This window comes from Pan troglodytes, chromosome 4, assembly GCF_028858775.2.
Source record: "Pan troglodytes isolate AG18354 chromosome 4, NHGRI_mPanTro3-v2.0_pri, whole genome shotgun sequence".
Taxonomy (NCBI): domain Eukaryota; kingdom Metazoa; phylum Chordata; class Mammalia; order Primates; family Hominidae; genus Pan; species Pan troglodytes.
Genome location: NC_072402.2, coordinates 135,406,417 through 135,427,141, shown reverse-complemented (window position 1 = coordinate 135,427,141; position 20,725 = coordinate 135,406,417). Strand labels below are relative to the sequence as shown.

Genomic DNA, 20,725 nt, shown 5'->3' with positions numbered 1-20,725 from the left:
CAGCTGAAGAAACTGGTGCTCAAAGGGGTTAAATAAACTGCCACGGTCACATAGAGAGTAAGTGGTAGAGTTGGAAGCTGAAGCCAGCCCCCTCTGACTCACTGTGCTCTGTGGCTATGATGAATTCTAGTTTCTCATTAAATGAATGATCAGAACCTTGACTTTGGCTCATAATTATTTACAATAATAAAAACTAACATCAACTGAGCACTTCCTATGTACCAAGCACTGTGTTAACTGCTTTAAATTTTTCTCATTTGATCCTCATAACACACCTTATTGTCCTCATTTTATTTTTGAGGAGACAGAGGCATTGAGAGGTTAAGTAATTTGTCCTCAGTTGCGTGGCTGGTAAGTGGAGGAGTCAAAATTCAAAATGACGCTTAATCACAGTGCTGTTCTGCCAGCTTTCCTGTTCATCTATATACCCCCCACCTCTTTTCCTTTCTTTCTTTATGTGGCACTGATTCTGTGCCAGACCCACTGTGTGATTGGGGCAGAGACCCTGGGTGGCCCCAACACCTGCGCCCCCTGGCTGATGCCCTCCCTCTGTGCATGGCCCTGCCTCCCTGCAATTCCAGGAGAAGGTGCTTTCTGAGGCAGGGCATTTCCTTTTGTTTTTGCTAGAGGAAGCAAACTCTGTGGCAGGATATCCTCTGCTGTGTTTTCATGTTATCTGAGGGAGAAAAAAAAAACAAAACGGGGCCTGCACATGAAAAACGGAGGGGAAGCCATTGCAAGCTGAAGGGTAACCTGTAGACTCTTGCTGGGGGCCATTTCAGGGCCTGTTTTCCAAGAACTGTAATGCTGAGGTGGCAGAAGGCAAGCTAGAAGATTTTTGACTTACGGTAATCTTCCATCCTGATGGGTGGATTTGGCCAACTACTCCTCTGATCTCAGCCTCCTCCCTCCAGGGACCAGGCAGTACTGCCTTAGTTATTCTATGAGGATGGTCTTGCTTCAGAGCTGAGGACCTGCACTTGGCCTTTTGTTCATAATCTTGTCACTGCTGCTGCTTTGAAGAAGTAGAGTTTCAGGCAAGATAAGAGAAGAGGAAGTCCTCTCAAAGCCCTGTTGATGTGGGGAGAGGGAACTGAAGACAGTCATTTCATGGATGTATTGCTCTTTTTTCTTTCAGGGCCTCTGGGAATGTATTTTGTACTTGTGTCTAGATCCCAGAACCCCATTGGATGGGGCCCTAATTTATCCCTGAGACCCAGAGTTTGAGCAGTGATACATCTTCCAGCCTCCAAGCCTTCCCTTCAGCATTCTGATTTCCTTGACTTTTTTTTCCCACACTTTTCTGTATGAAGCAAGTAGAAGGAAGAAAATGGCCTTTGACTCTAAGCTAGTCTCAGAGTCAAAGAGAGGGAAAGAGCAACTAGAGAAACCAGAAGGCCCATTCATTTTAGGAAGTCGGTTTGGGAAGGCTTTCGGGTAGGAGTGGACTCAAACAGGATAAGGGGTGTGGAGAGGTAGAAAGCCTTATAATTTTTGCCTACTAAGTGGGTATTGTGAACAGTAGGGAAGTTGAAAGCTATGTGGGTAGCTCTATCCAGGGAGGTTTTAAAAATGGAAAGTGTAACCTAAGGAGTATATTCAGGAAATATTTATTATTTCATTTCTCTGGCTGGTTGTCATGAGCTTGAGAATTTAAGCACCACACTGTGCTGCTGTCTCCTTGGAAGAGGGGAAGGGGGAAGGGACTGTGTGTCACTGGCATGATCTTGTATATGTGTTTGGGGTTGGGGAGCTTGCTGGAATGCAGTCTGAGGGCAGATTGGACTCTCAGAAATTCTCTTGGATGGTGGGTGGTGGGGAGAGGGTTGCTGTTGAATTCCTGCCTCTTCTCACATCTGGCCCTTTTGGAGTTTACCACACCTCTGAGTAGGGTTTGTGCTGGCCAACATTTGATGGCTTCCTCTCCCTCAGGGCTTCTGAGGGTCACTGGTTAGAGGTTACTCCTCCCTAGGATGAACACCTATCCTATTTTGCCCAGAAGCGAGGGGCCTTCTGAGATGGGGACTTTCAGTGGTAAAAATGGCAAAGTCCCAGGTAAATCAGCATGATTGGTCAACCTATGGCCTTGACACCAGTCTTAACTCTAGCTGATACTGGCCAGGGGGTGTCATGGAGGTCATTTGGAGACTGGGAGCAGAGCTTTTTATTCCTGGTGTGCATTCAGCAAGAATGGTTAATGGATCTCCATTTGACTAGCAGGCAGAGACTAATCTGGTCCTGGAATCTGTTCGGCCAGGCTGAGCAAGCTCACAGGTTAATTGAGTTTCCCAGTTTATGGCTGCTTAGTGGAGATGATGGCTGCTTAGTGGGGAGAGAGTTCAGGTGGTTAGATTTGGATCCTGGCTGTGTTCATTTATAGTCCAAAACTTTCAGAAGAGGGTGATTTTATCTTTTTCTTTCTCAGGAATGTATTAGTGGTTCAGAAAATATCACAGACATGGTGTTAATTTACTGTTTTCCTGCTGGGGATATAGGATAGTGGAAGAGAGGATGGAGGAAGGGAAAAGGAGCACGTTTTCTAGAACTCAGCTGTCGTGAGAGAGAAGTGTAAGCCTGTGGGTAGGAGCAGCTTTCCTTGTTGAGCGTAGGCATTTGGCTCAGGAGTTCGAGCACTGATAGTGGTGGCTCTTGGTGGTTATTGTCTGTGGGCAGGGATAATGAAGGGTGACCGACTGTCCCATTTTTAGCCCTGAAAGTCCTGGGAAACCCCCAGTCCTGTAAAAACTAGGACTGTTGGTAACCCCAGTGGAGGGATAAAGCCCCCAAATGGGCAGTGGGGCAGAGTTTTTGGCCTGAGTACATAAAAGTGATGAGAGTCAGAGCTGAGGACTCAGAGCTGTCTTGGGAGAAAGACAGAGTCCAGAATTTAAAGCACTTAAAAAAAAAAAAAAGAAGTCTTTTTCAAGTGTCCTGAATCAAGAAAACAAATGCATCTGCAGCCCATATCTTCCTGGGCAAGCCCTTGTGGCTGGAAACAGCTAGAGTGTAGCTGGCTCAGTCACTCTCTCTCAGAGCCAGGGCAGCAGCTGAGAGCAAAGGCCTGGGGCAAGGGTATTATTTTGGGGTGAAGTGGATGCCAGGGTCCCCAAGATAAGCAGCCTTAAATCAAGCTATTCTGTAGTATGATTTTTTTTCTAAATTTCTTTTTGGAAAATCATTCTCAGACTACCTGCTGCTTCCATAGGTGAAGGGCAGGGTAGCAGAGCTGGAGTGGGACAGGACTTTGGCCTTTTGTCCTGTATGTTTGATCTAGAGGCAGGCTTCAGCAGCTGAGGGAAAGTCCTAGGGAAAATTGATAGAGGTTGGCTGGCTGAGCACCCAGCGGGCCTGCTCAAGCCAGTCTTCCCTGACCCTTAGGAAAAACACATGCATATACACCTGAGCAAGAACTATTTCTGTCTTTCAGGATATAGTATAAATAGTCATGTGTCCTGTGACCTTTTAAATGGAAACTTAGCTCTCCTTTCTCTAAGAATGTACCTAAAGATGTTCTTTGCTTTGTATCTGTTTGATGGGAGAATAAAGTGTCGTTTCCTGAGTCCTGAGGGATTTGGAATGAATCTTGTTCCAGTAGACTCTAAGCTCCAGGAGAACAGGATCTGGTTTCTCTTGCTTACCCCTGAATCCCAGAGCCTAAACTAGTGCCTGGCACATAGATGTTCAGTAATTAATCATTCATTAAGTACCTTTCTGAATGAGGACAGTACACTGAAGGTTGTGGGACAGTGGCTCTCAAACGTGGCTGTACATTAGAAGCACCTGGGGAGCTTTAAAAAACATCTTAATGTCCAGGCCACACTCCATACCTATTGAGTTAGATTCTTTTAGGGCAAGACCTAGGCATCAGTAGTTTTAAAACTCTTAAGGTAATACCAGTGTGCAGCCCAGTATGAGAACCATTGTGTGTGTGTGTTTGTGTGTGTGTGTGTGTGTGTGTGTGTAGAGTTTTGTTACTCAAAGTGTGGTTTGTGGACCAGCAACTGCAAGCATCACTTGGGTTCTTATTAGAAATGCAGGCTCTCAGATCCCATCCTAGACCTAATGAATTAGAATCTGCATTTTAATAAGATCCCCAGGGATTAAAGACTGGGAAGCATGGCTGTAGGGATACAGAGAATCTGCTGGTGTTTAGGGTCCGTGAAGGGCAGAGTAGTGGGAAATAAGGCTGGAAAGCAGGCTAGGAAGTTTGGACTTACTGGGCGGGCAGTGGAGAGCCATGAAAAGATCTTGAGCATGGGAGTGATATGATAGGAAAAGGCAGATGAGTCTCTGCCAGTGGGATCCAAATCTGAGAATGTCACCTTCTCTTGCAGGTGCTGCTCCCGGCAGCCAGCTTGCTGCAGCTCATGGATGTTCGGCAGAACTGCTGTGACTTCCTGCAGTCTCAGTTGCATCCCACCAATTGCCTGGGAATCCGTGCGTTTGCAGATGTACACACCTGCACTGACCTTCTGCAGCAGGCCAATGCCTATGCAGGTAAGGGGGAGCCGGACTGCTGCACCTCCTCCGAGTTTGTGGATCTAATCACCTGGTCTTCTGCAGACTCCTCAAAGATTATGAGAAGTGGTCTCTGCTGTGAAGCAGCTATGATTTAGTTAGGGATACAGGTGGAAAGATAATTAATGATAGGACAGTTTAGCTCATTGCCAAGTGGAAAATGATTAATTGCCAAGGTGATGGTACAGACAGTAATTTTCACTAGAGTAGAGGAAGGAGATCCAAGAAGATTTGGGAAGTGGGGAGAGCAAACTGAGCTAGCTAGGTCTTGAGCTACGTCTTGTTATTGTTAAGAAAACCTTTGTTTTTATCTGAGCGTTCCATAAACATTCTTTTAAAAGTCACGTACTGGCTGGGCGCAGTGGCTCACGCCTGTAATCCCAGCACTTTGGGAGGCTGAGGCGGGCGGGTCATGAGGTCAGGAGATCGAGACTATCCTGGCTAACACGGTGAAACCCCCGTCTCTATTAAAAATACAAAAAAAAAAAAAAATTGGCGGGGCTTGGTGGCGGGCGCCTGTAGTCCCAGCTACTTGGGAGGCTGAGGCAGGAGAATGGTGTGAATCCGGGAGGCGGAGCTTGCAGTGAGCCGAGATTTCGCCACTGCACTCCAGCCTGGGTGACAGAGCGAGACTCCATCTAAAAAAAAAAAAAAGTCACGTACTATTGCAGGGCTTATAATGATGAGGAGTGCCCTGCTCCACCTTTCCACACTGAGTCTTGTGCTCCAGAGCCACTCATTTTCAATCCTTAAGGAATTAAAATGCAGGTTCTGATCCAGCTAAAAGCTACTTCATCTGCTACTCACTTCCATTTATCAAAATAATATGTGCAGCTGCTATTTTTTGATTAGTTTTAGATATTATTTGTTGACTTCTCCAGAAGAATAAGATTGAGCTTTTGCAGACTTTCCCTTTATACACATGCAGCCATCCCTCTCTTTATTGTCCAAATACCATTTCCACAACTGAACTAAGCCATCTATTATAATTATAGTGTTTTTTTAAATCAGAAAACTTTAATAAGAAGGGCAGTTAATAATTGTCTTTTTCTCTTGCATAGTGTATGGTTCTACCACTAATTCTTGTTAGAACAGTCCTCAATACATCAGATAATCTGTTGGTTCACTTATTTTTCTTGGAGACGTTCTCTGCGCTAGAGCTTGTCATTCTATTATTTTAATGGGGTTTTGGGAGGGAGTAGAAATGAACATTTATATTCAGTCCATTATGTTTATTTAGCTAGCTGGAAAGAAATCTTCATTGCCACTTGTTCCAGCCTGAAGAAAGATGGTGAATGACTAGGAAATAGGTCTGATCATTTAACTTGATAAATTCAGTCATGGCCACCTTCTTCCCTTGCAATAAAACACCTCCTTCTTCCCCTGCTCAAGCACTGTCATGGCTGCTATTCTGTTCAGTGTCTCCTGTTTGGCCAGTGTCTGGAAATTAGCTGAGGACCTACTGGCTGCCCACCTGCCAGCTAGCTACCTGTGCTGTGTTAGCCTCTTGGTCAACAAAGCAACAAGCATTTGCTCCATTTCTTGGCATGCTTTTTCTCTCTGATTAAGTCCCTGACCCCAGGAGCCTGCAGAGACTCTCATGTCTCCCTGCAGCCTGTTTCTGAAGGCACAAACAAGTCTTCTTTCTGAAGACTTGTAAAGATAGTCTTGATATGATGATTTTTGTGAAGGACATTACCCAGTAGCCTCAATTCTGAGTCCTGCTGATTCTTTCTGGCTCTGAACCTTGACCCTTCTGCTTCTCTGCCGTTCCTGTGCTCTCTTTTCTCTGCATATTCTCCACTGCCTTTCCACCTTCACTTAGGGAGCCCTTTCTCTTCCTGGGGAGGGCTCCCAGTGAAGCCTTTGAAGAGGTCACTTTCTAGGTGGATGGATGTGCTAAGGCAAGCATTTTCTCTGCAGATTTTTTTTTTTTTTTTTGAGGCGGAGTCTCGCTCTGTCGCCTGGGCTGGAGTGCAGTGGTGCAATCTCGGCTCACTGCAAGCTCCGCCTCCTGGGTTCATGCCATTCTCCTGCCTCAGCCTCCCGAGTAGCTGGGACTACAGGCGCCTGCCACCACACCAGGCTAATTTTTTGTATTTTTAGTAGAGATGGGGTTTCACCGTGTTAGCCAAGATGGTCTTGATCTCCTGACCTTGTGATCCGCCTGCCTCAGCCTCCCAAAGTGCTGGGATTACAGGCGTAAGCCACTGTGCCTGGCCTGCAGATTCTTTTCACAAACGTTTGCTAGTGCAGTGGCAAAGGGAGAGTGCTTAGATGTCAGAAATTCTGTCTTCTTCTTCTGTGTCTCCTCTTACCAGCCCTCTCCTTCCACATAGTGTGTGATGCATGTGTGTGCACACCTAGCACATATCCCACCCTAATTGGCTGATACAGTTGTCTGAGGTTTGGGGAGTATACTGAATCCCCACCTTTTTTAAAATTTAAAATTACATTCTAGATTCAAGAGGTACATATGCAGGTTTGTTACGTTTGTATATTGTGTGATGCTGAGTTTTGGCTTCTGTTGATCCCATTACTCAGATGGTGAACATAGTACCCAATAGGAAATTTATCAGCCCTTGCCCCCACTCCCTTTGGAGTCCCCAGTGTCTGTTTTTCCCATCTTTATGTCCATAGGCACCCAGGGTTTAGCCCACTTACAAGTGAAAACACGTGATATTTGGTGTTCTGTTTCTGTGTTAATTAACTTAGGATAATGGCTTCCAGCTGTGTCCATGTTACTGCAAAGACATGATTTTGTTCTTTTTTATGGCTGTGTAGTATTCCATGGTGTACCACATTTTCTTTATCCAATCCATTGTGGATGGGCACCTAGATTGATTGCATGTCTTTGCTATTGTGAATAGTGCTTAATGAACATATGTGTGCATGTGTCTTTTGGTAGAACAATTTATTCTCCTTTGGGTATATACCCAGTAATGGGGTTGCTGGGTCAAATTGTGGTTCTATTTTTAGTTCTTTGAGAAATCTCCAGACTGTTTTCCACAGTAGCTGAATTAATTTACATTCCCACCAGCAGTATATAAGCATTCCCTTTTCTCTGCAACCTTGCCAGCATCTGTTGTTTTTTGACTTTTTAATAATAGCCATCCTGACTGGTATGAGATGGTATCACTTGGTAGTTTTGATGTGCATTTCTCTAATGTGAATCCCCACCTTTATTAGGGCTCCCAGCCTCTTCTGGCCTGGCTTTTCCCAACTTTCAACGTCTGTGTTTTCTCCTTTGCCCCTTTCACTATCTGATGATGAGACTCATCTGTGGGAGAGTGCAGCAGATGCAGCTGGGAACACATCCATCTTTCTGGTGCTCCTTGGTCCTGTTGCTGTTATAGTGATTGAGTTCTGTCCGCATTATGGGTCTGTGTATGCAGACATCCTGATGAATTATTCTTAGCTAGTGTTTATTGAGCTCTCCCTTTGGGTCATACCCTATGCTAAGCATTTTATTGGCAACATCCCATTTAATGCATATGATAGCTGAGGAAACCAGGGCACAGAGAGGTGAAGTAATTTGTTGAGGTCACATAGTGACAGAAGGGACAGAAGGCAGGATTCAAGCCCAGACGGTGCTGACTCCAGAGCCAGTGTTTATTACATTCTACAGCTTCTAGGCCCAGTTTGGACATAAGGATGCCCTGTGAATCAGTAACTGAGGAGTGCATGTGGCTAGAATTGGCATTTTCCATTGAAAGCATGTTCCTGGAAGCCTGTGCAATGTAGTCACCAAATCCCAACAACCAGACAGTGTAGACAGACATCCAGCTGTCCGCTAGACACAGGGTATGTCATCATCTTGGGATAGAGGAAACGCCATGTGGGTGTCTTCTTCTCTTCCCTGTCGGGTGACTTCCTCCCAGACACATGGAGCCTGTTCCCTCACTGAATGAGTGAGCAGGCCCTCCTACTTTTCCTGGCTGGGTCAGCATGATCTTCAGGCTGAGAGTCTCCTCCCTGTTATGCAGGCCTTCTGTGGTGCCTGTGATCCTCTCCTGGGTGGCTTTCTTGGCAGCCCACTATGCTCTGCACACTAGGGAGGTAATATTTTTAAAGTAGTATAATGCAGAAGATAAGGCCATGATGCAAAGATGTTAGAAGAAGGGAATGAAGGTTAGATTGTGCAGTATTTAGAGGAGAAGTAGAAAATGATTATCCATGGTTACTCCCTTGAACCCACCCACTGACGTGGGCCTGCTTTTTTCCTTGTACCCCTGACTTTAGATGGAGCCTGGGGTTCTCTGCCATCGCTGCCTCTTGAGACAGACCTGTGACCTCACTCTACTGTAAGTGCAGGGGTGCAGGCACCCACTAGGGTCACACACGAGGGAAAGCATTGGTCTCTGTGGTCACAGGTCTCCCTGGACCCAGGCCTTGAGTTAGAAGGTATTTCATGCCAACAAACTACAAGGAGACCTTCCAGATCAGAACTAGGAATCAAACCAGCTAACACTTTGGAGCTGAGTAATCCTGAGCCTATTTTCTCCTCTCTATCATGGGAGTAGCGCATCCTATCCTGTTTCCAGGATGATCTGGGGAACAGGGGGAATGGGGAGGAGAGCATTCTATGGAAGTAGACACCACAGGCGCTGTGCTGTGGAGCCTCCCTGCCAGCCTCATCATCTGCAGTGAGGGAGCTTCACAGTTGGGTCCAGGCAGGAGACACAGGAATCCTCAGGTCACTGCTGCTGCAGACCACATGCACTTTTGGGGAGGAAGGATTTCCAGGACTTCTGGTTTTGTTTTCTCTTTATCTAGATGTATAGTGCAGGCAGGTATGTCCTGTCCAGCCTCCCCTACTCTTCCCAGTTTCTGGCTAGCTTTGCTTTGCCTTCACTTGTCTGTAGATTCCAGTTTAGCTGCTGAATTCTGTTTCTTTTCCTTCTCTAAAAAGCTTTCTTTTTCTGTTGTTATTATTGCTATTTTAATAAAAACTCATCCCTGACTATTACAGAAAAAGCACATGGGTGGAAAGAATTATACCACAATCCTACCCAGAGAGAACTGCTGGCAGCACCTTGATGTATATCCTTCCAAATCTTTTTCATTGTATATGTATGCTTTCCAGCTTAAAAAACATTTTAGCCAGGTACAGTAGCAGGTGCCTATAGTCCCAGCTACTTGGGAGGTTGAGGTTGATAGCTCAAGCATTCATGTGTGGCTTGAGCCACGGAATTTGAATCCAGCCTGGGTAACATAGCAAGACACCCCATCTCTTAAAAAAACATTCTTAGCAGTATATTCTGAATTTCTTTCCATGTTAGCAGATACATTTCTAGACCATTGTTTGAAAAATTTAGGTAATATATTCAATAAAAGCAATTTATACTCATGACCAAAAAATGCAAGCAGTACATAGAGGTATAAAATGCAAGCAGTATATAGAGGTATAAAATGCAAAGCCAGTCTTCTCCCAGCCTGTCTCTCTGAAGTGGGGAGATCCTTGGTATCCTTACAGAATTTATATATTATGCTTTTTAACTTACACAACAGAAAGCACTCTGTACTCATTGTACTTTTGTTTGACAATACAAATCTTGCAATTATTTCCACACCCTTGTGTATGGCTATATCTTATTCTTTTAGTCTGCTGCATCTCATGGATGGAGTGTAATTTATTTAACCAGTCTTCTGTTGATGGACATTATTGTTTCCAGTTTTTTTATTTAAAATGCTTTCATGAGAATTCTTGTACATAATATTTTGGAGTACACTTGCTAGTATACCTGTAGGGTACAATCTTAGTAGCATAGTTGTTGGATCAAAGAGAATGTACATTAAAAAGTTGTTTGATAGATTTTGCCAACTTGCTGTCTAAACAAATGTGACTTTATTTTAAAGCCAGTCTTGCCTTCTGATAGGTCCTCGGCTTTTCCAGCGAGAGCACAACTTTGTGGGGGCTGAAGCATCATCTCTATGTCCAGCTGCCTATTTGGTTTCCTGTTTGGAAGGGCCCTGTCTCTTCCTGCTGTGGCAGTCCCTCCTGCTTCCTCTGGATTCAGTTTCCCCCTCAGGGAAGTTCCCCAGATCTTTGCTATGATATATGTTATTCTGGGGTAGGGAGGGTAGGTCCCGCATTTAGAAGCTGACTGCTCAGACTCTTGCTTTAGCTAATGGCATCACAGTCTTCCTGGGCAGCTAGTAGCTGGGAAATGGACCCCAGTGTCTTTCACAGCCTGTTTCTTATACCTCATTATTGTTGTTTCCAGGGACTGCTTAATCTTTAACCTCAGAGGCCAGGGCCTAGGGTTATGGGGACTTTGTTGTTTGGTAATTGGACAGCCATACACTGGGCCATCAGCAGAGCTGTTTGGGAGGGATGTTAATGGGACTTCATTAATGAAATAGCAATTAAAATTCTTTGGACATGTTGTTTACATCAGTCTGCCAAAGCTAAGCGAAAACCTCCAGCCATGGGATGGAAAAGCCATTGGATTTCACGTGCTTATGGAGAGAAGTGGCCTTTTTTTGATTGATTGAGTCATTTGAGATCATGGAATGAAGTAATTAAATTAAGGCAGCAGAAAAATTTGGAAAATCATTAAAAAACATAAATCTCTGACTCAGTGAGAGTCCTCTTCTAAAATTGCTGCTCCTAACTTGTCACCATGAAATAATGATGATCATAATGATGGGCATTTCTATCATTTTTGAATACTTGCTAGGTGCCAGGAATGGTGCTACATGATTCATAGGCATGGCCTCATTTTGTTCATTTAAGTATAAGAGTTATTATTTTCTCAGCTTATAGGTGAAGAAACTGTAACCCCAGAGAAGTTTAGTAACTTGTCCAAGATCATATATTAACAGCTTATAAGTGGCAGTGCCAGAGTGAGGCCAGCTGACTGCAGAGGTCTGTGTCCTAAGCCCCGCTACTTATTTCCCATCCACCCAGACCAGCCTAGCCTATTTTCCATGATGGTTGCCTCACTCCTGCCTCTCTTGGATTTTCTGCATCTAATTTGAAGTTGGCAAATGAGGCAGTCGTGCAGACACAGATAGGTTTCGTTGCTTGCTCTTTGTTAGGATTTTAGGAAACTTCACTTGTTCCATTTTCTGGGTTATGGGGAACCTCACTGTTGAATCAATAGCACTATTATGGCCCTTGGCTGTGTGTATGTGTGTGTGTGTGTGCGTGCATGTGTGTGTGTGTGTGAGAGAGAGAGAGAAAGAGAGCTAGAGAGAGAGAGAGAAAGAGAGGGAGAGGACAACACATAATATTTCTGGAGTAAGGCAACATGGAAAGAGAGCTTATTTCCTGCCTTCCCAGGGAGTGTGGAGGTAGTAATATTTAGAGTCTGAGGGCTGGTGGTCATGACCCTTCTGAGAAGAGGTCAAGGTGGGTCTCTGTTACTTCCCTGTGGGAACTGAGCCTTTTCCCTAGAGCAGAGAAACTGTGAGCCTGGAAAGCTAAATATTGATTCAAGGAAGCTTGCCTCTGGCCTCTAAAAATAGAGTAATAAGGGGCAGAAGAGAGAGTTTTAAGGCAGTTCTGTGGTTTTGTTTTTTCACCCTGCCAAAATGTTTCCATTTTGTTTGTGTGTCCACCTGTGTCAGCCAGTCTCTCCTAAGGGTGTGACCTGTGGTTCAGTTCAGAGGCACTCACACCTGTTCCCTGGGGCTGCTGGCCCTGGGAATTATGGGGCTTATGGGGTTTATTTCATCTCTGATTGGTAAAACACAATGAGTATGTTCCCGTCCATGTGGATGGGAAATTATGGAGAAGAGGAAGAGGCACCATATAACTTTCAGTCTTTTCCCACCAAGCAACACAAACATATCTTCCCAATGTTAAAAGGATGATAAAATTTGGGTGATACATTCCCAGGCAAGGGCTTTCTCTGGGGGTACAGTTGGGTCTCGGAGAAAGTTGAGGCCATTTCCTAATACTAGCTAACACCATTCTAAGCATTTTACATATATTATGTCTCTCAATCCCCGCAAACTCAAGGAAGTCACAGATGGGTCATCATTCCATTTGTTCTGAGCTTGTAGGTTAGATGAACCAGATCAAAGGTTTAGGTTTATTTCATTCCATGAAGAGAGAATAGTCCTGGGGCTAGCTTGAGAGGTTGCCTGAACCCTAGGCAGTCTTGAAGAACAGTCAGGAAAGTGCAGTAATAATTTTAGAGCTCAGTATATACAGATATTATGCTGGAGACTGAGGATTCAGCTTCAAATAACATGACTTGATCCCTGACCTCATGGGGCTCCCAGTCCGAATAGAATAGAAAGATTCATGTAATAAAGTAGGGTGATTAGGGATATGATTGTTATATCTTGTTTGGGGGGCTTTGGGAACCCCAAAGACTATCACTTCCTCTAGCCTAGTGGATGGGGGGATTAGGGAAATATCTTAATTCTGGGGTTAGGTCTGAGATTTGAACCTAGAACTGACTCCAAAATGCCAAGAAGTTAGGAATTTAGGGACTAATATTATTCTCTTTTTTCCCCAAAGAAAGGTTTTTAGATGCATATCCTCTGTCTATGCCTCTCTCTCTCTCTCTATGTCCAGCACCCCTGAGAGGGATTCTTAAGGTTTTCTGATGTCTGTGTTGAATTTTACCCCAGTGGACTGCTCAGGATTGGTGTTTATCTTGGTACCTAAGACACTCATCAGAATATTTGTTATTATAATTGGGCAGTCTTGGTTCAAAACCTGGCTCTACCAGGTTTACTATTCTGTAAACCTAAGCACATGTCTTAGAGTTTCTGGGCTTCTGTTTCTCCATCTGTAAAATGGGGATGTTGATACTCACTTTAGTAGGGCTTTTGCGGGGATTGAGAGACATAATATATGTAAAATGCTTAGAATGGTGTTAGCTAGTATTAGGAAATGGCCTCAATTTTCTCTGAAACCCAACTGTACCCCCAGAGAAAGCCCTTGCCTGGGAATATATCACCCAAATTTTATTATCCTTTTAACATTGGGAAGATATGTTTGTGTTGCTTGATGGGGAAAAGACTGAAAGTTATATGGTGCCTCTTCCTCTTCTCCATAATTTCCCATCCACATGGAAAGGAACATACTCATTGTGTTTTACCAATCAGGACATGGAACTTAAACAATATTTGTTACTTATAGTAAAACCTGGCTAGTTAGGACTCTTAACCAGAACTCTTAATTAACTGACTTATTTTTCTCTGTGTCCACCCCTCTTTAAGAAAAAGAAGCGAAACGATAAGAAAAGTTAGTTATTATTGGAGAGTTACCCTTCAAGGGCTAACTCTCCAGTAATAACTCTCTTTTAACCCATGGTTAAAAGGTACTATGCCCCCAGCACATGCATCCCTCCCCCAGGATCTAGCCTTGTCTGCCTCTCCATTGCATCTCCAAGAGCCTGCAGAGCTCCTCATACTTAGGGAGTGCTCAGCAAACCTTTGTTGGATGAATGAAGACATCAACTAGGTTCTAGCTACACTTCACTATTACTGTTCTTTACACATGCTCTGAATTTTCCTGTTCCCTGCCTTTGTTTGTACTGAAAGTACCTCTCTCAGTCATGTGAGAGGTGGACTTTGGGATGGAGTTATTGGTGCCTTGCCTTGTCTTGCTTGTGAGGCAGTAGGGTCCTTGTAGACATCAGTTCTGGTTTCTTCATTTTTGAAGAAATGCTGCATTTGATACGTCATACATTAAGAGTTATCTAGCACCTGCAATGGACTCAGTAAATGTGAGTCACATCTATTTCTTTATTTAATGCCCATATCACCTTATGTACTATTATTATTTCCATTTAATATAGGGGAAACCTGCAGCCTCAAGGAACTGAATAACCTATATCACTGGACAGTTTGTTGAATTCGATAGAATTAAATTTGTTCTCTAAGATCTTGCAGGTCCACAGCCTTGCCCATAGGATCTGCAGTCCCAAAGGATGTCTTAACTTTTTTTTTTTTTTTAAATAGAGAGGGGCCTCACTTTATTGACCAGGCTAGTCTTGAACCCCTGACCTCAAATGATCTTCCTGCGCAGCCTTCTAAAGTGTTAGGATTATAGGTATGAGCCACTGTGCCTGGCCCCAAGGGATATCTTGATATAGAAAATCTTCTCTGTTAAAGAGTGGTGCTGCCGGCTGCAGTGGCTCACACCTGTAATCCCAGCATTTTGGGAGACTGAGGCTGGTGGATCATCTGAGGTCAGGAGTTCGAGACCAGCCTGACCAACATGGTGAAACCCCGTCTCTACTAAAAATACAAAAGATAAGCTGGGCGTGGTAGTGGACACCTGTAATCTCAGCTACTTGGGAGACTGAGGCAGGAGAATCACTTGAACCCGGGAGGCAGAGGTTGCAGTGAGCTGAGATCGCGCCATTGCACTCCACCCTGGGCAAATAGCGAAACTCTGTCTCAAAAAAAAAAAAAGTGTTGCTGCTCACAGAACTGGACTTTGGAAAGTGGGAACACAGGCTGGTAATATTTATCCTTCATTTCTAAAGAGTTTCTTAAAGCTGTCAAAATGAATTAATATATATTATTATCTTTGGGCTGCAAAACAATCTTGAGACCTATGTCAGGTATTATGATTGCCTTTTATGGATGAGCATGCCATCCATAAAATGGATGGCAAAGCCTGGGAAGAAGAGACTATAAGACGTGAACCCAGGTCTTCTGACCCTTAGCCAAGGCTCTTTACTACATTCTCCATTAATACATTAAAAGCAAAACAAAACAAAAAACCCCAAATAATTGTTCAAAATAGAAGATGATTCAGGAAGATATCTTCTGGGAGCAAAGTGGGTTCTTTCCAGGAAGCAGCTGTGGAGAGGGCTGACTGGAATACAAAGTCTTCTGGGGAAATCCTATTTCCCAGGAAATGGAGTTAGCTGGAGCATCCTGTTCCTGTCTTTTCTATCCTGTTGTTTCTTGAGTGTTGCTAACAGAGAGGGGACCCTAGTTCAAAGACTTTGGGGGTTACCCCTGTCTCCTCAGACTAAATGGAAACGGGAAGGCATTTTCCTCTTTGATTGCTTTCTTTGTCTCTTTCTGCTTATGCCCTACAAACCTCACAGATCCCTGGGTGCCAGCCCTGGGTGAGAAGCTGCTGCCTGCTATTTCTCTTGTTGCCCCTTCCCCACCAGATACTGCTTCCTGGGAGGATATCTGAATGGGATTTCAGTGGAAGGTTCCAGATGGGCAGAGAAGCAGCCCACTTCAGAAAGAAGGGGTTTAGATTCAAACCCTGCAGTAGGGGAGGGACAGAGAGATGGAGGTGGGGTGCTGACTACTTTTTGTCTTGATTTATCTCTAAGGATTTCTAATTTGTTCCCCACATCACCTAGAATGTATATTACTGCACTTCCTTTATCTTCCCTTTCAAAATCTAAGCCTATCTACAGTCTTACGAGCTCTAAAGAAATTTTTATTTCACAGCATAGAATTTACTTTCTTACCTCCTCTTGTTCTTTTCCCTTCTCCAGCTGTCAGGTTTTTGGTCAGCCAACGATACATGTGGGAAGGCCAGATGTGGCTCTGGGCCAGAGATGTTGGTGCTGGTTTGCAGGACTCTCCTGAGAACCGTGTGGTCCTGCTGAGCTCAGCTGTGGCTGGTCCAGAGAGCCTCAATGTCCTGTGCTTGCTCATGGTGTGGTGGCTTGTGTGGTGACTGCTTTTTCTGTCTGCTGTTTCTTGGGTGTTACCAATTGACAGGGGACTGTGGTCCAAAGACTTCTTGGATCAGAAAGGGAATGGAGGGAGAATCCAGTACTTTCCCAGCTTCCAGCCCAAGAATAAATTCTTACCATCCAAAGAAGATTGCTCTCTTGCTTTTATTTTAAGATCTTTAGCAATGAACACTTAAAAAATAGTACTATCTAGTCTTAAATATTTCCATAGTTAAGAAGGTTTTTTGAATGTTTAACTTAAAAACTAAAGGCTTTTTTTGTTTTGATATACAGAGAAGCAAAGACCAGCTTCTTACCATGTTGATGTTGACAGTTGGTTCCCTTCGTAAAAAAACTGACTTTCAGATTTGTCTTGTTATGTGTAAACATTCCTGAGTTTCAAGATGGACAACCTTTAGTTGTGACCATAGTAATATCAATAGGCTGGTGTAGAGCAAGTGGGGAGCCCTTTTTGTCCAGTGGAAGATGGAAAATATTGTTTATAACTCAATATTTGAGAGTAAACTGTTAACGTTTAGGGAATCTGGATGAAGGTAGAAATTCGTATGAGAATTATTTGGGTCTGAAATTATTTCAATATAAAAAGTTAAAAATGATTTTCACAAGAAATGATTTAAATCTTAAATTCTTTGTTTGATTTTTATGAAGTTGATGAAGTCAGGTGCAGTGGCTTGTGTCTATAGTCCCAGCTATTCAGGAGGCTGAGGCAGGAGGATCACTTGAGCCTAGGAGATCACGACCAGCCTGGGCAACATAGCAATGATGCCATTGGCCCAAAAACATAATCATAAATGGCAAAGCCAGGATTTGAACCTAGGCTCCTTCTTTCTGAAGTAGATGACATTTCAGTGAATATAATTCTCTAATAGCAGGATGATGGCCTGGAAAAATGTCAGGGTAGGAATTGTCCCTGGCATTTCCCTTTTGTGGATCTTAGGCCTGTGGGTTTTATCTTATTCTAGTTGTCACCAAATTTCCCTCTGTCTTACAGTTCCATAGGCCTGGCTCTGTGGACTGTTCCTAGGGGTAGTAGGGTCACCTTGTTGCCACTATACCTGGATGAATGCTTAGTTGGGCCTCCTCATGAACCAGAGACTCACAATAGTAGGCTTGACTTTGGGCAAGAAAGGATGATCCCATCTACTGACCTTCTAATGTTGACTTCCTATAAGAACCCCCAGAGACCTCTCAGACACACAGCAGTTCTGACCCATTTTTGTTTGGCTGAGCTTCAGGGTGCACTGTCTGCAACTCTACCAGCTTGCACTCTGAGGGGAAATAAGCTCAATTATGGAGGCAGGTCCCAGTGAGGCTTTTCTGCAATGCTATTATTAATCTCATGGAGCATGGAAAAAATACAAACTCAGATCTGTCTGCGCCATTTTCATCTGTGTTGATGTTCAGGACAGAGGATCATAGTGGGTGATGCCATCACTGCTGAATTAAAAGGCAAATATCCCTCCAGCCATGATGTCTCTGTCTTTGTTTCACCCCCTTTCCCTCCATGGTCCCCCTGGCCTGCTCCAGGACTCTACTGTGAATCCCACAGATTGTCATGGAAGGGCAGAAGTGTGTTACAACTTTGTTTTCTTAACTTCTTTTTTTTTTTTTTTTGAACAGAGCAGCACTTTCCAGAGGTGATGCTAGGAGAAGAATTTCTTAGCCTGAGTCTGGACCAGGTGTGCAGCTTGATATCCAGTGACAAGCTGACCGTTTCTTCAGAAGAGAAGGTATGACATGGCTCACTGGGGAAGCGGGAACCTCACTCGTCAGGTGGTCATGGGAAGGACTTGTGGTTTGGTGAGATCTTTTCTTTTCTTTTATTTGAGATGGAGTCTCGCTCTGTCGGCCAGGCTGGAGTGCGATGGTGTGATCTCGTCTCACTGCAACCTCCGCCTCCCAGATTCAAGTGATTCCCCTGCCTCAGCCTCCTGAGTAGCTGGGATTATAGGCACCCGCCACCATGCCCAGCTAATTTTTTGTATTTTCAGTAGAGACAGGGTTTCACCATGTTGACCAGACTGGTCTTGAACTCCTGACCTCAGGCAATCCGCCCACCTCAGCCTCCCAAAATGCTGGGATGACAGGTGTGAGCCACCATGCCTGGCCAATGTTTTCTTTTCTTTCAGAGAAAAACAACAGCTTTTTTTTTTAATCCCTTTAAAAATAAAAATTATAAAAAGGCTTTCTGGCTCATGACTGCTACATTCTAGACTCTTTAGAGAAGAAATAACAGTGATGATCATGATGACAAAGCTGCCACTATTTACTGAACACTTACAGTTTGCCAAACACTATGCTAAGTGCTTTATGTTCTTGGGCTCATTCCACCTCTACCATAGCCCTGTGAAGCAGACATTACTATTGTCCCTGCATTACAGAAGAGGAAGCAAATTCAGATTCCTCTTCTACCAGTAAAAATTTCTTTATGCCAGTAGATGTAGTCTACTCTCGTGAAAATAGCATAAGCTTCAGTGTTGGCCAGCAGGTCCAAATCTCAGCTCCAGTATTTACAAATTAGTTATGTGACCTTGGGTGAGGTACTTTGCCTCTCCTGTGTTTCCTCATTTTGTAAAGTGAGGATAATAGTATTAGAACATATTCCATAGGGCAATTAATTGGAATAATATATGTAAAATGCCTAGTATAGTCCTTGGTACCTAGTAGGTGTTCAATCAGTATTAGCCCAGTTTATTATTTACCCTGCACCTGGAATTAATCCCTTCCTTCTCTGTGTTTCAGGATAACACTCACCTTGTTCTCCTTTTCATTGTACATATTTAGTTCTGAGCTGATCCTCCTCCCACATTCAGCTGAGTTCCTTGATGTTAGGGACTACATCTTATTCCTTTCTGTATCCTCAGAGATGCTCAATAAATGTTTTTTGAATGTCTTAGTTCACTCTTTGCATCCAAGCTTGAGGCTCTTCCTTGAGGGAATACTTCAGGACAAACATTGAAAAGGATTTTATATCTGAGATGAAATTGTATTCACACATCCAGAGAATGGGGTAAAATTCACAAACCCCTGCCTGCCATCCTGGAAAAGTTTGATCAAGAAGAAAAACAGTCATTTGTTAAAACTATGGGCTTCCCTGAAATTAGCAATGGATTCCCAGAAGGTGACTGGCACAATATAGTGGACTCTCCCTTAGGCTCAGGGAGGCCTCGGCTTCCTTGAATGCGTATGTGTGCATAGGACCCTTCCTGCCTTAAAGTCAGAAACTGAGAGGATGCCCTTCCTTCTTACCAAGCACGTTTACTGTCTGTTCTGGATTATGCTGTCAAATTGGCACAATTGGAAGGGATGAACCAGTCAGTTGATTGGCTATGTGAATGTTGAGACAGTTGGTCAATTTGGGGCCCCCTGAGCATGTTCTAAGTGTAGAGTGAGAAAATGGAAGCACTCATATAAACAGCAGGATTTGAATAATCTTGGGATATGTGGGTTGAGAGTTGGGGGACTCTGTTACTTTGAATTCATGCTGGCCCATCTTGCTCTTGAGATCATAGAAAGTTTTCTGCATGTGAAGGCTAATCTGTGCTTGCTGTGTCTGGCGGGGAGTAGGGGTGGATTGTTAATAGGGAGAGGCATTATAGTGCCCTGGAAACCACTTGGGCTTTGGACGCAGGCAAACCTGGTTCTAGTCTCTGCTTTCTGGCTGTATGACCTTGAGAAGTCACTAGTCTCTTTGAACCTTAGTTTCCTTAAATTTAAAATGGGAATTCTGAGTCCCTCCTCTATAGAGTTGTCATGAGGCTTAGAGATAATAGATATAAAACGCCAAATATAGTGTTTGGCAGGCACTCAATAAATGGCAGTTGTCATTGTAATTGTCACAATCATCTGTTTTTAAGTGCCATTAATAATGATAATGGCACCAATTTTGCCATTGATAATGGTAAAATATGCCATTGAGTTAATTATATCTTTCCAGAAACAAACATGACTTTTTTCACTTAATGTATACACTTAAAATGTATACACTTAAAAATTGTTTGCAGTGTTGCTCAATAATTCATATGCTTACATATGAGTTGCTCTTTCTGTATAGCCAGAGTTTGGAGTATAGGTATTTTTCACATTAACGAAGTTCTATTTCATATTTGCTTCTTGGAACTTATATGTAGCTTCAGAATTATGTGCTGCTTTTCATAAAGCAGATTACTCATGATCTTGATCCCTTTAGTACCTTTAAGGTTGGCAGTGTAATTTTGAGGTTTATTAAAGAATAGTGGGGCTTGGTCTACATTTTCTCTTTGGCTAACCTCATAGTTTTATTTCTCCATAATTGATCATGTCTTGCTGGAAGTTAAATAGCTGGAAGCTTCTGACAATTAGATGTTTTTCATTTTAATGCTAGTCCTTTAGGCTTTGAAAATTCTGTGTCTGCTCCAGGAGATTTAGTGATTTCTACGCCCTTTAATTACATTGTGTGTGATAAGCAATCTCTTGCATGCATAATAACCTTTCCTTTCAATACTGTTTTATAGTGGAATTTTAAAATGTATTTGAAGTAATATTAGGGATCTTAAGTTAAAATTCAACTGCATATAATGTTAACA

General features: G+C 43.4%; 1 protein-coding gene across 16 annotated transcripts in view; it reads left to right on the top strand.

Annotated features, from left to right (window-relative positions):
- KLHL3 (kelch like family member 3) overlaps window positions 1-20,725 on the top strand; it is a 270,492-nt gene that overhangs the window by 192,707 nt on the left and 57,060 nt on the right. For 13 of the 16 annotated variants that reach the window (XM_063810711.1, XM_063810714.1, XM_063810710.1 and 10 more), the window contains 2 exons: window positions 4,335-4,497; window positions 17,781-17,890. In XM_063810711.1, coding sequence (XP_063666781.1) covers window positions 4,335-4,497; window positions 17,781-17,890 — 273 coding nt within the window. The remainder of the gene's footprint in view (window positions 1-4,334; window positions 4,498-17,780; window positions 17,891-20,725) is intronic. The other 3 variants (XM_063810718.1, XM_054685187.2, XM_054685186.2) reach the window with 1 other exon arrangement.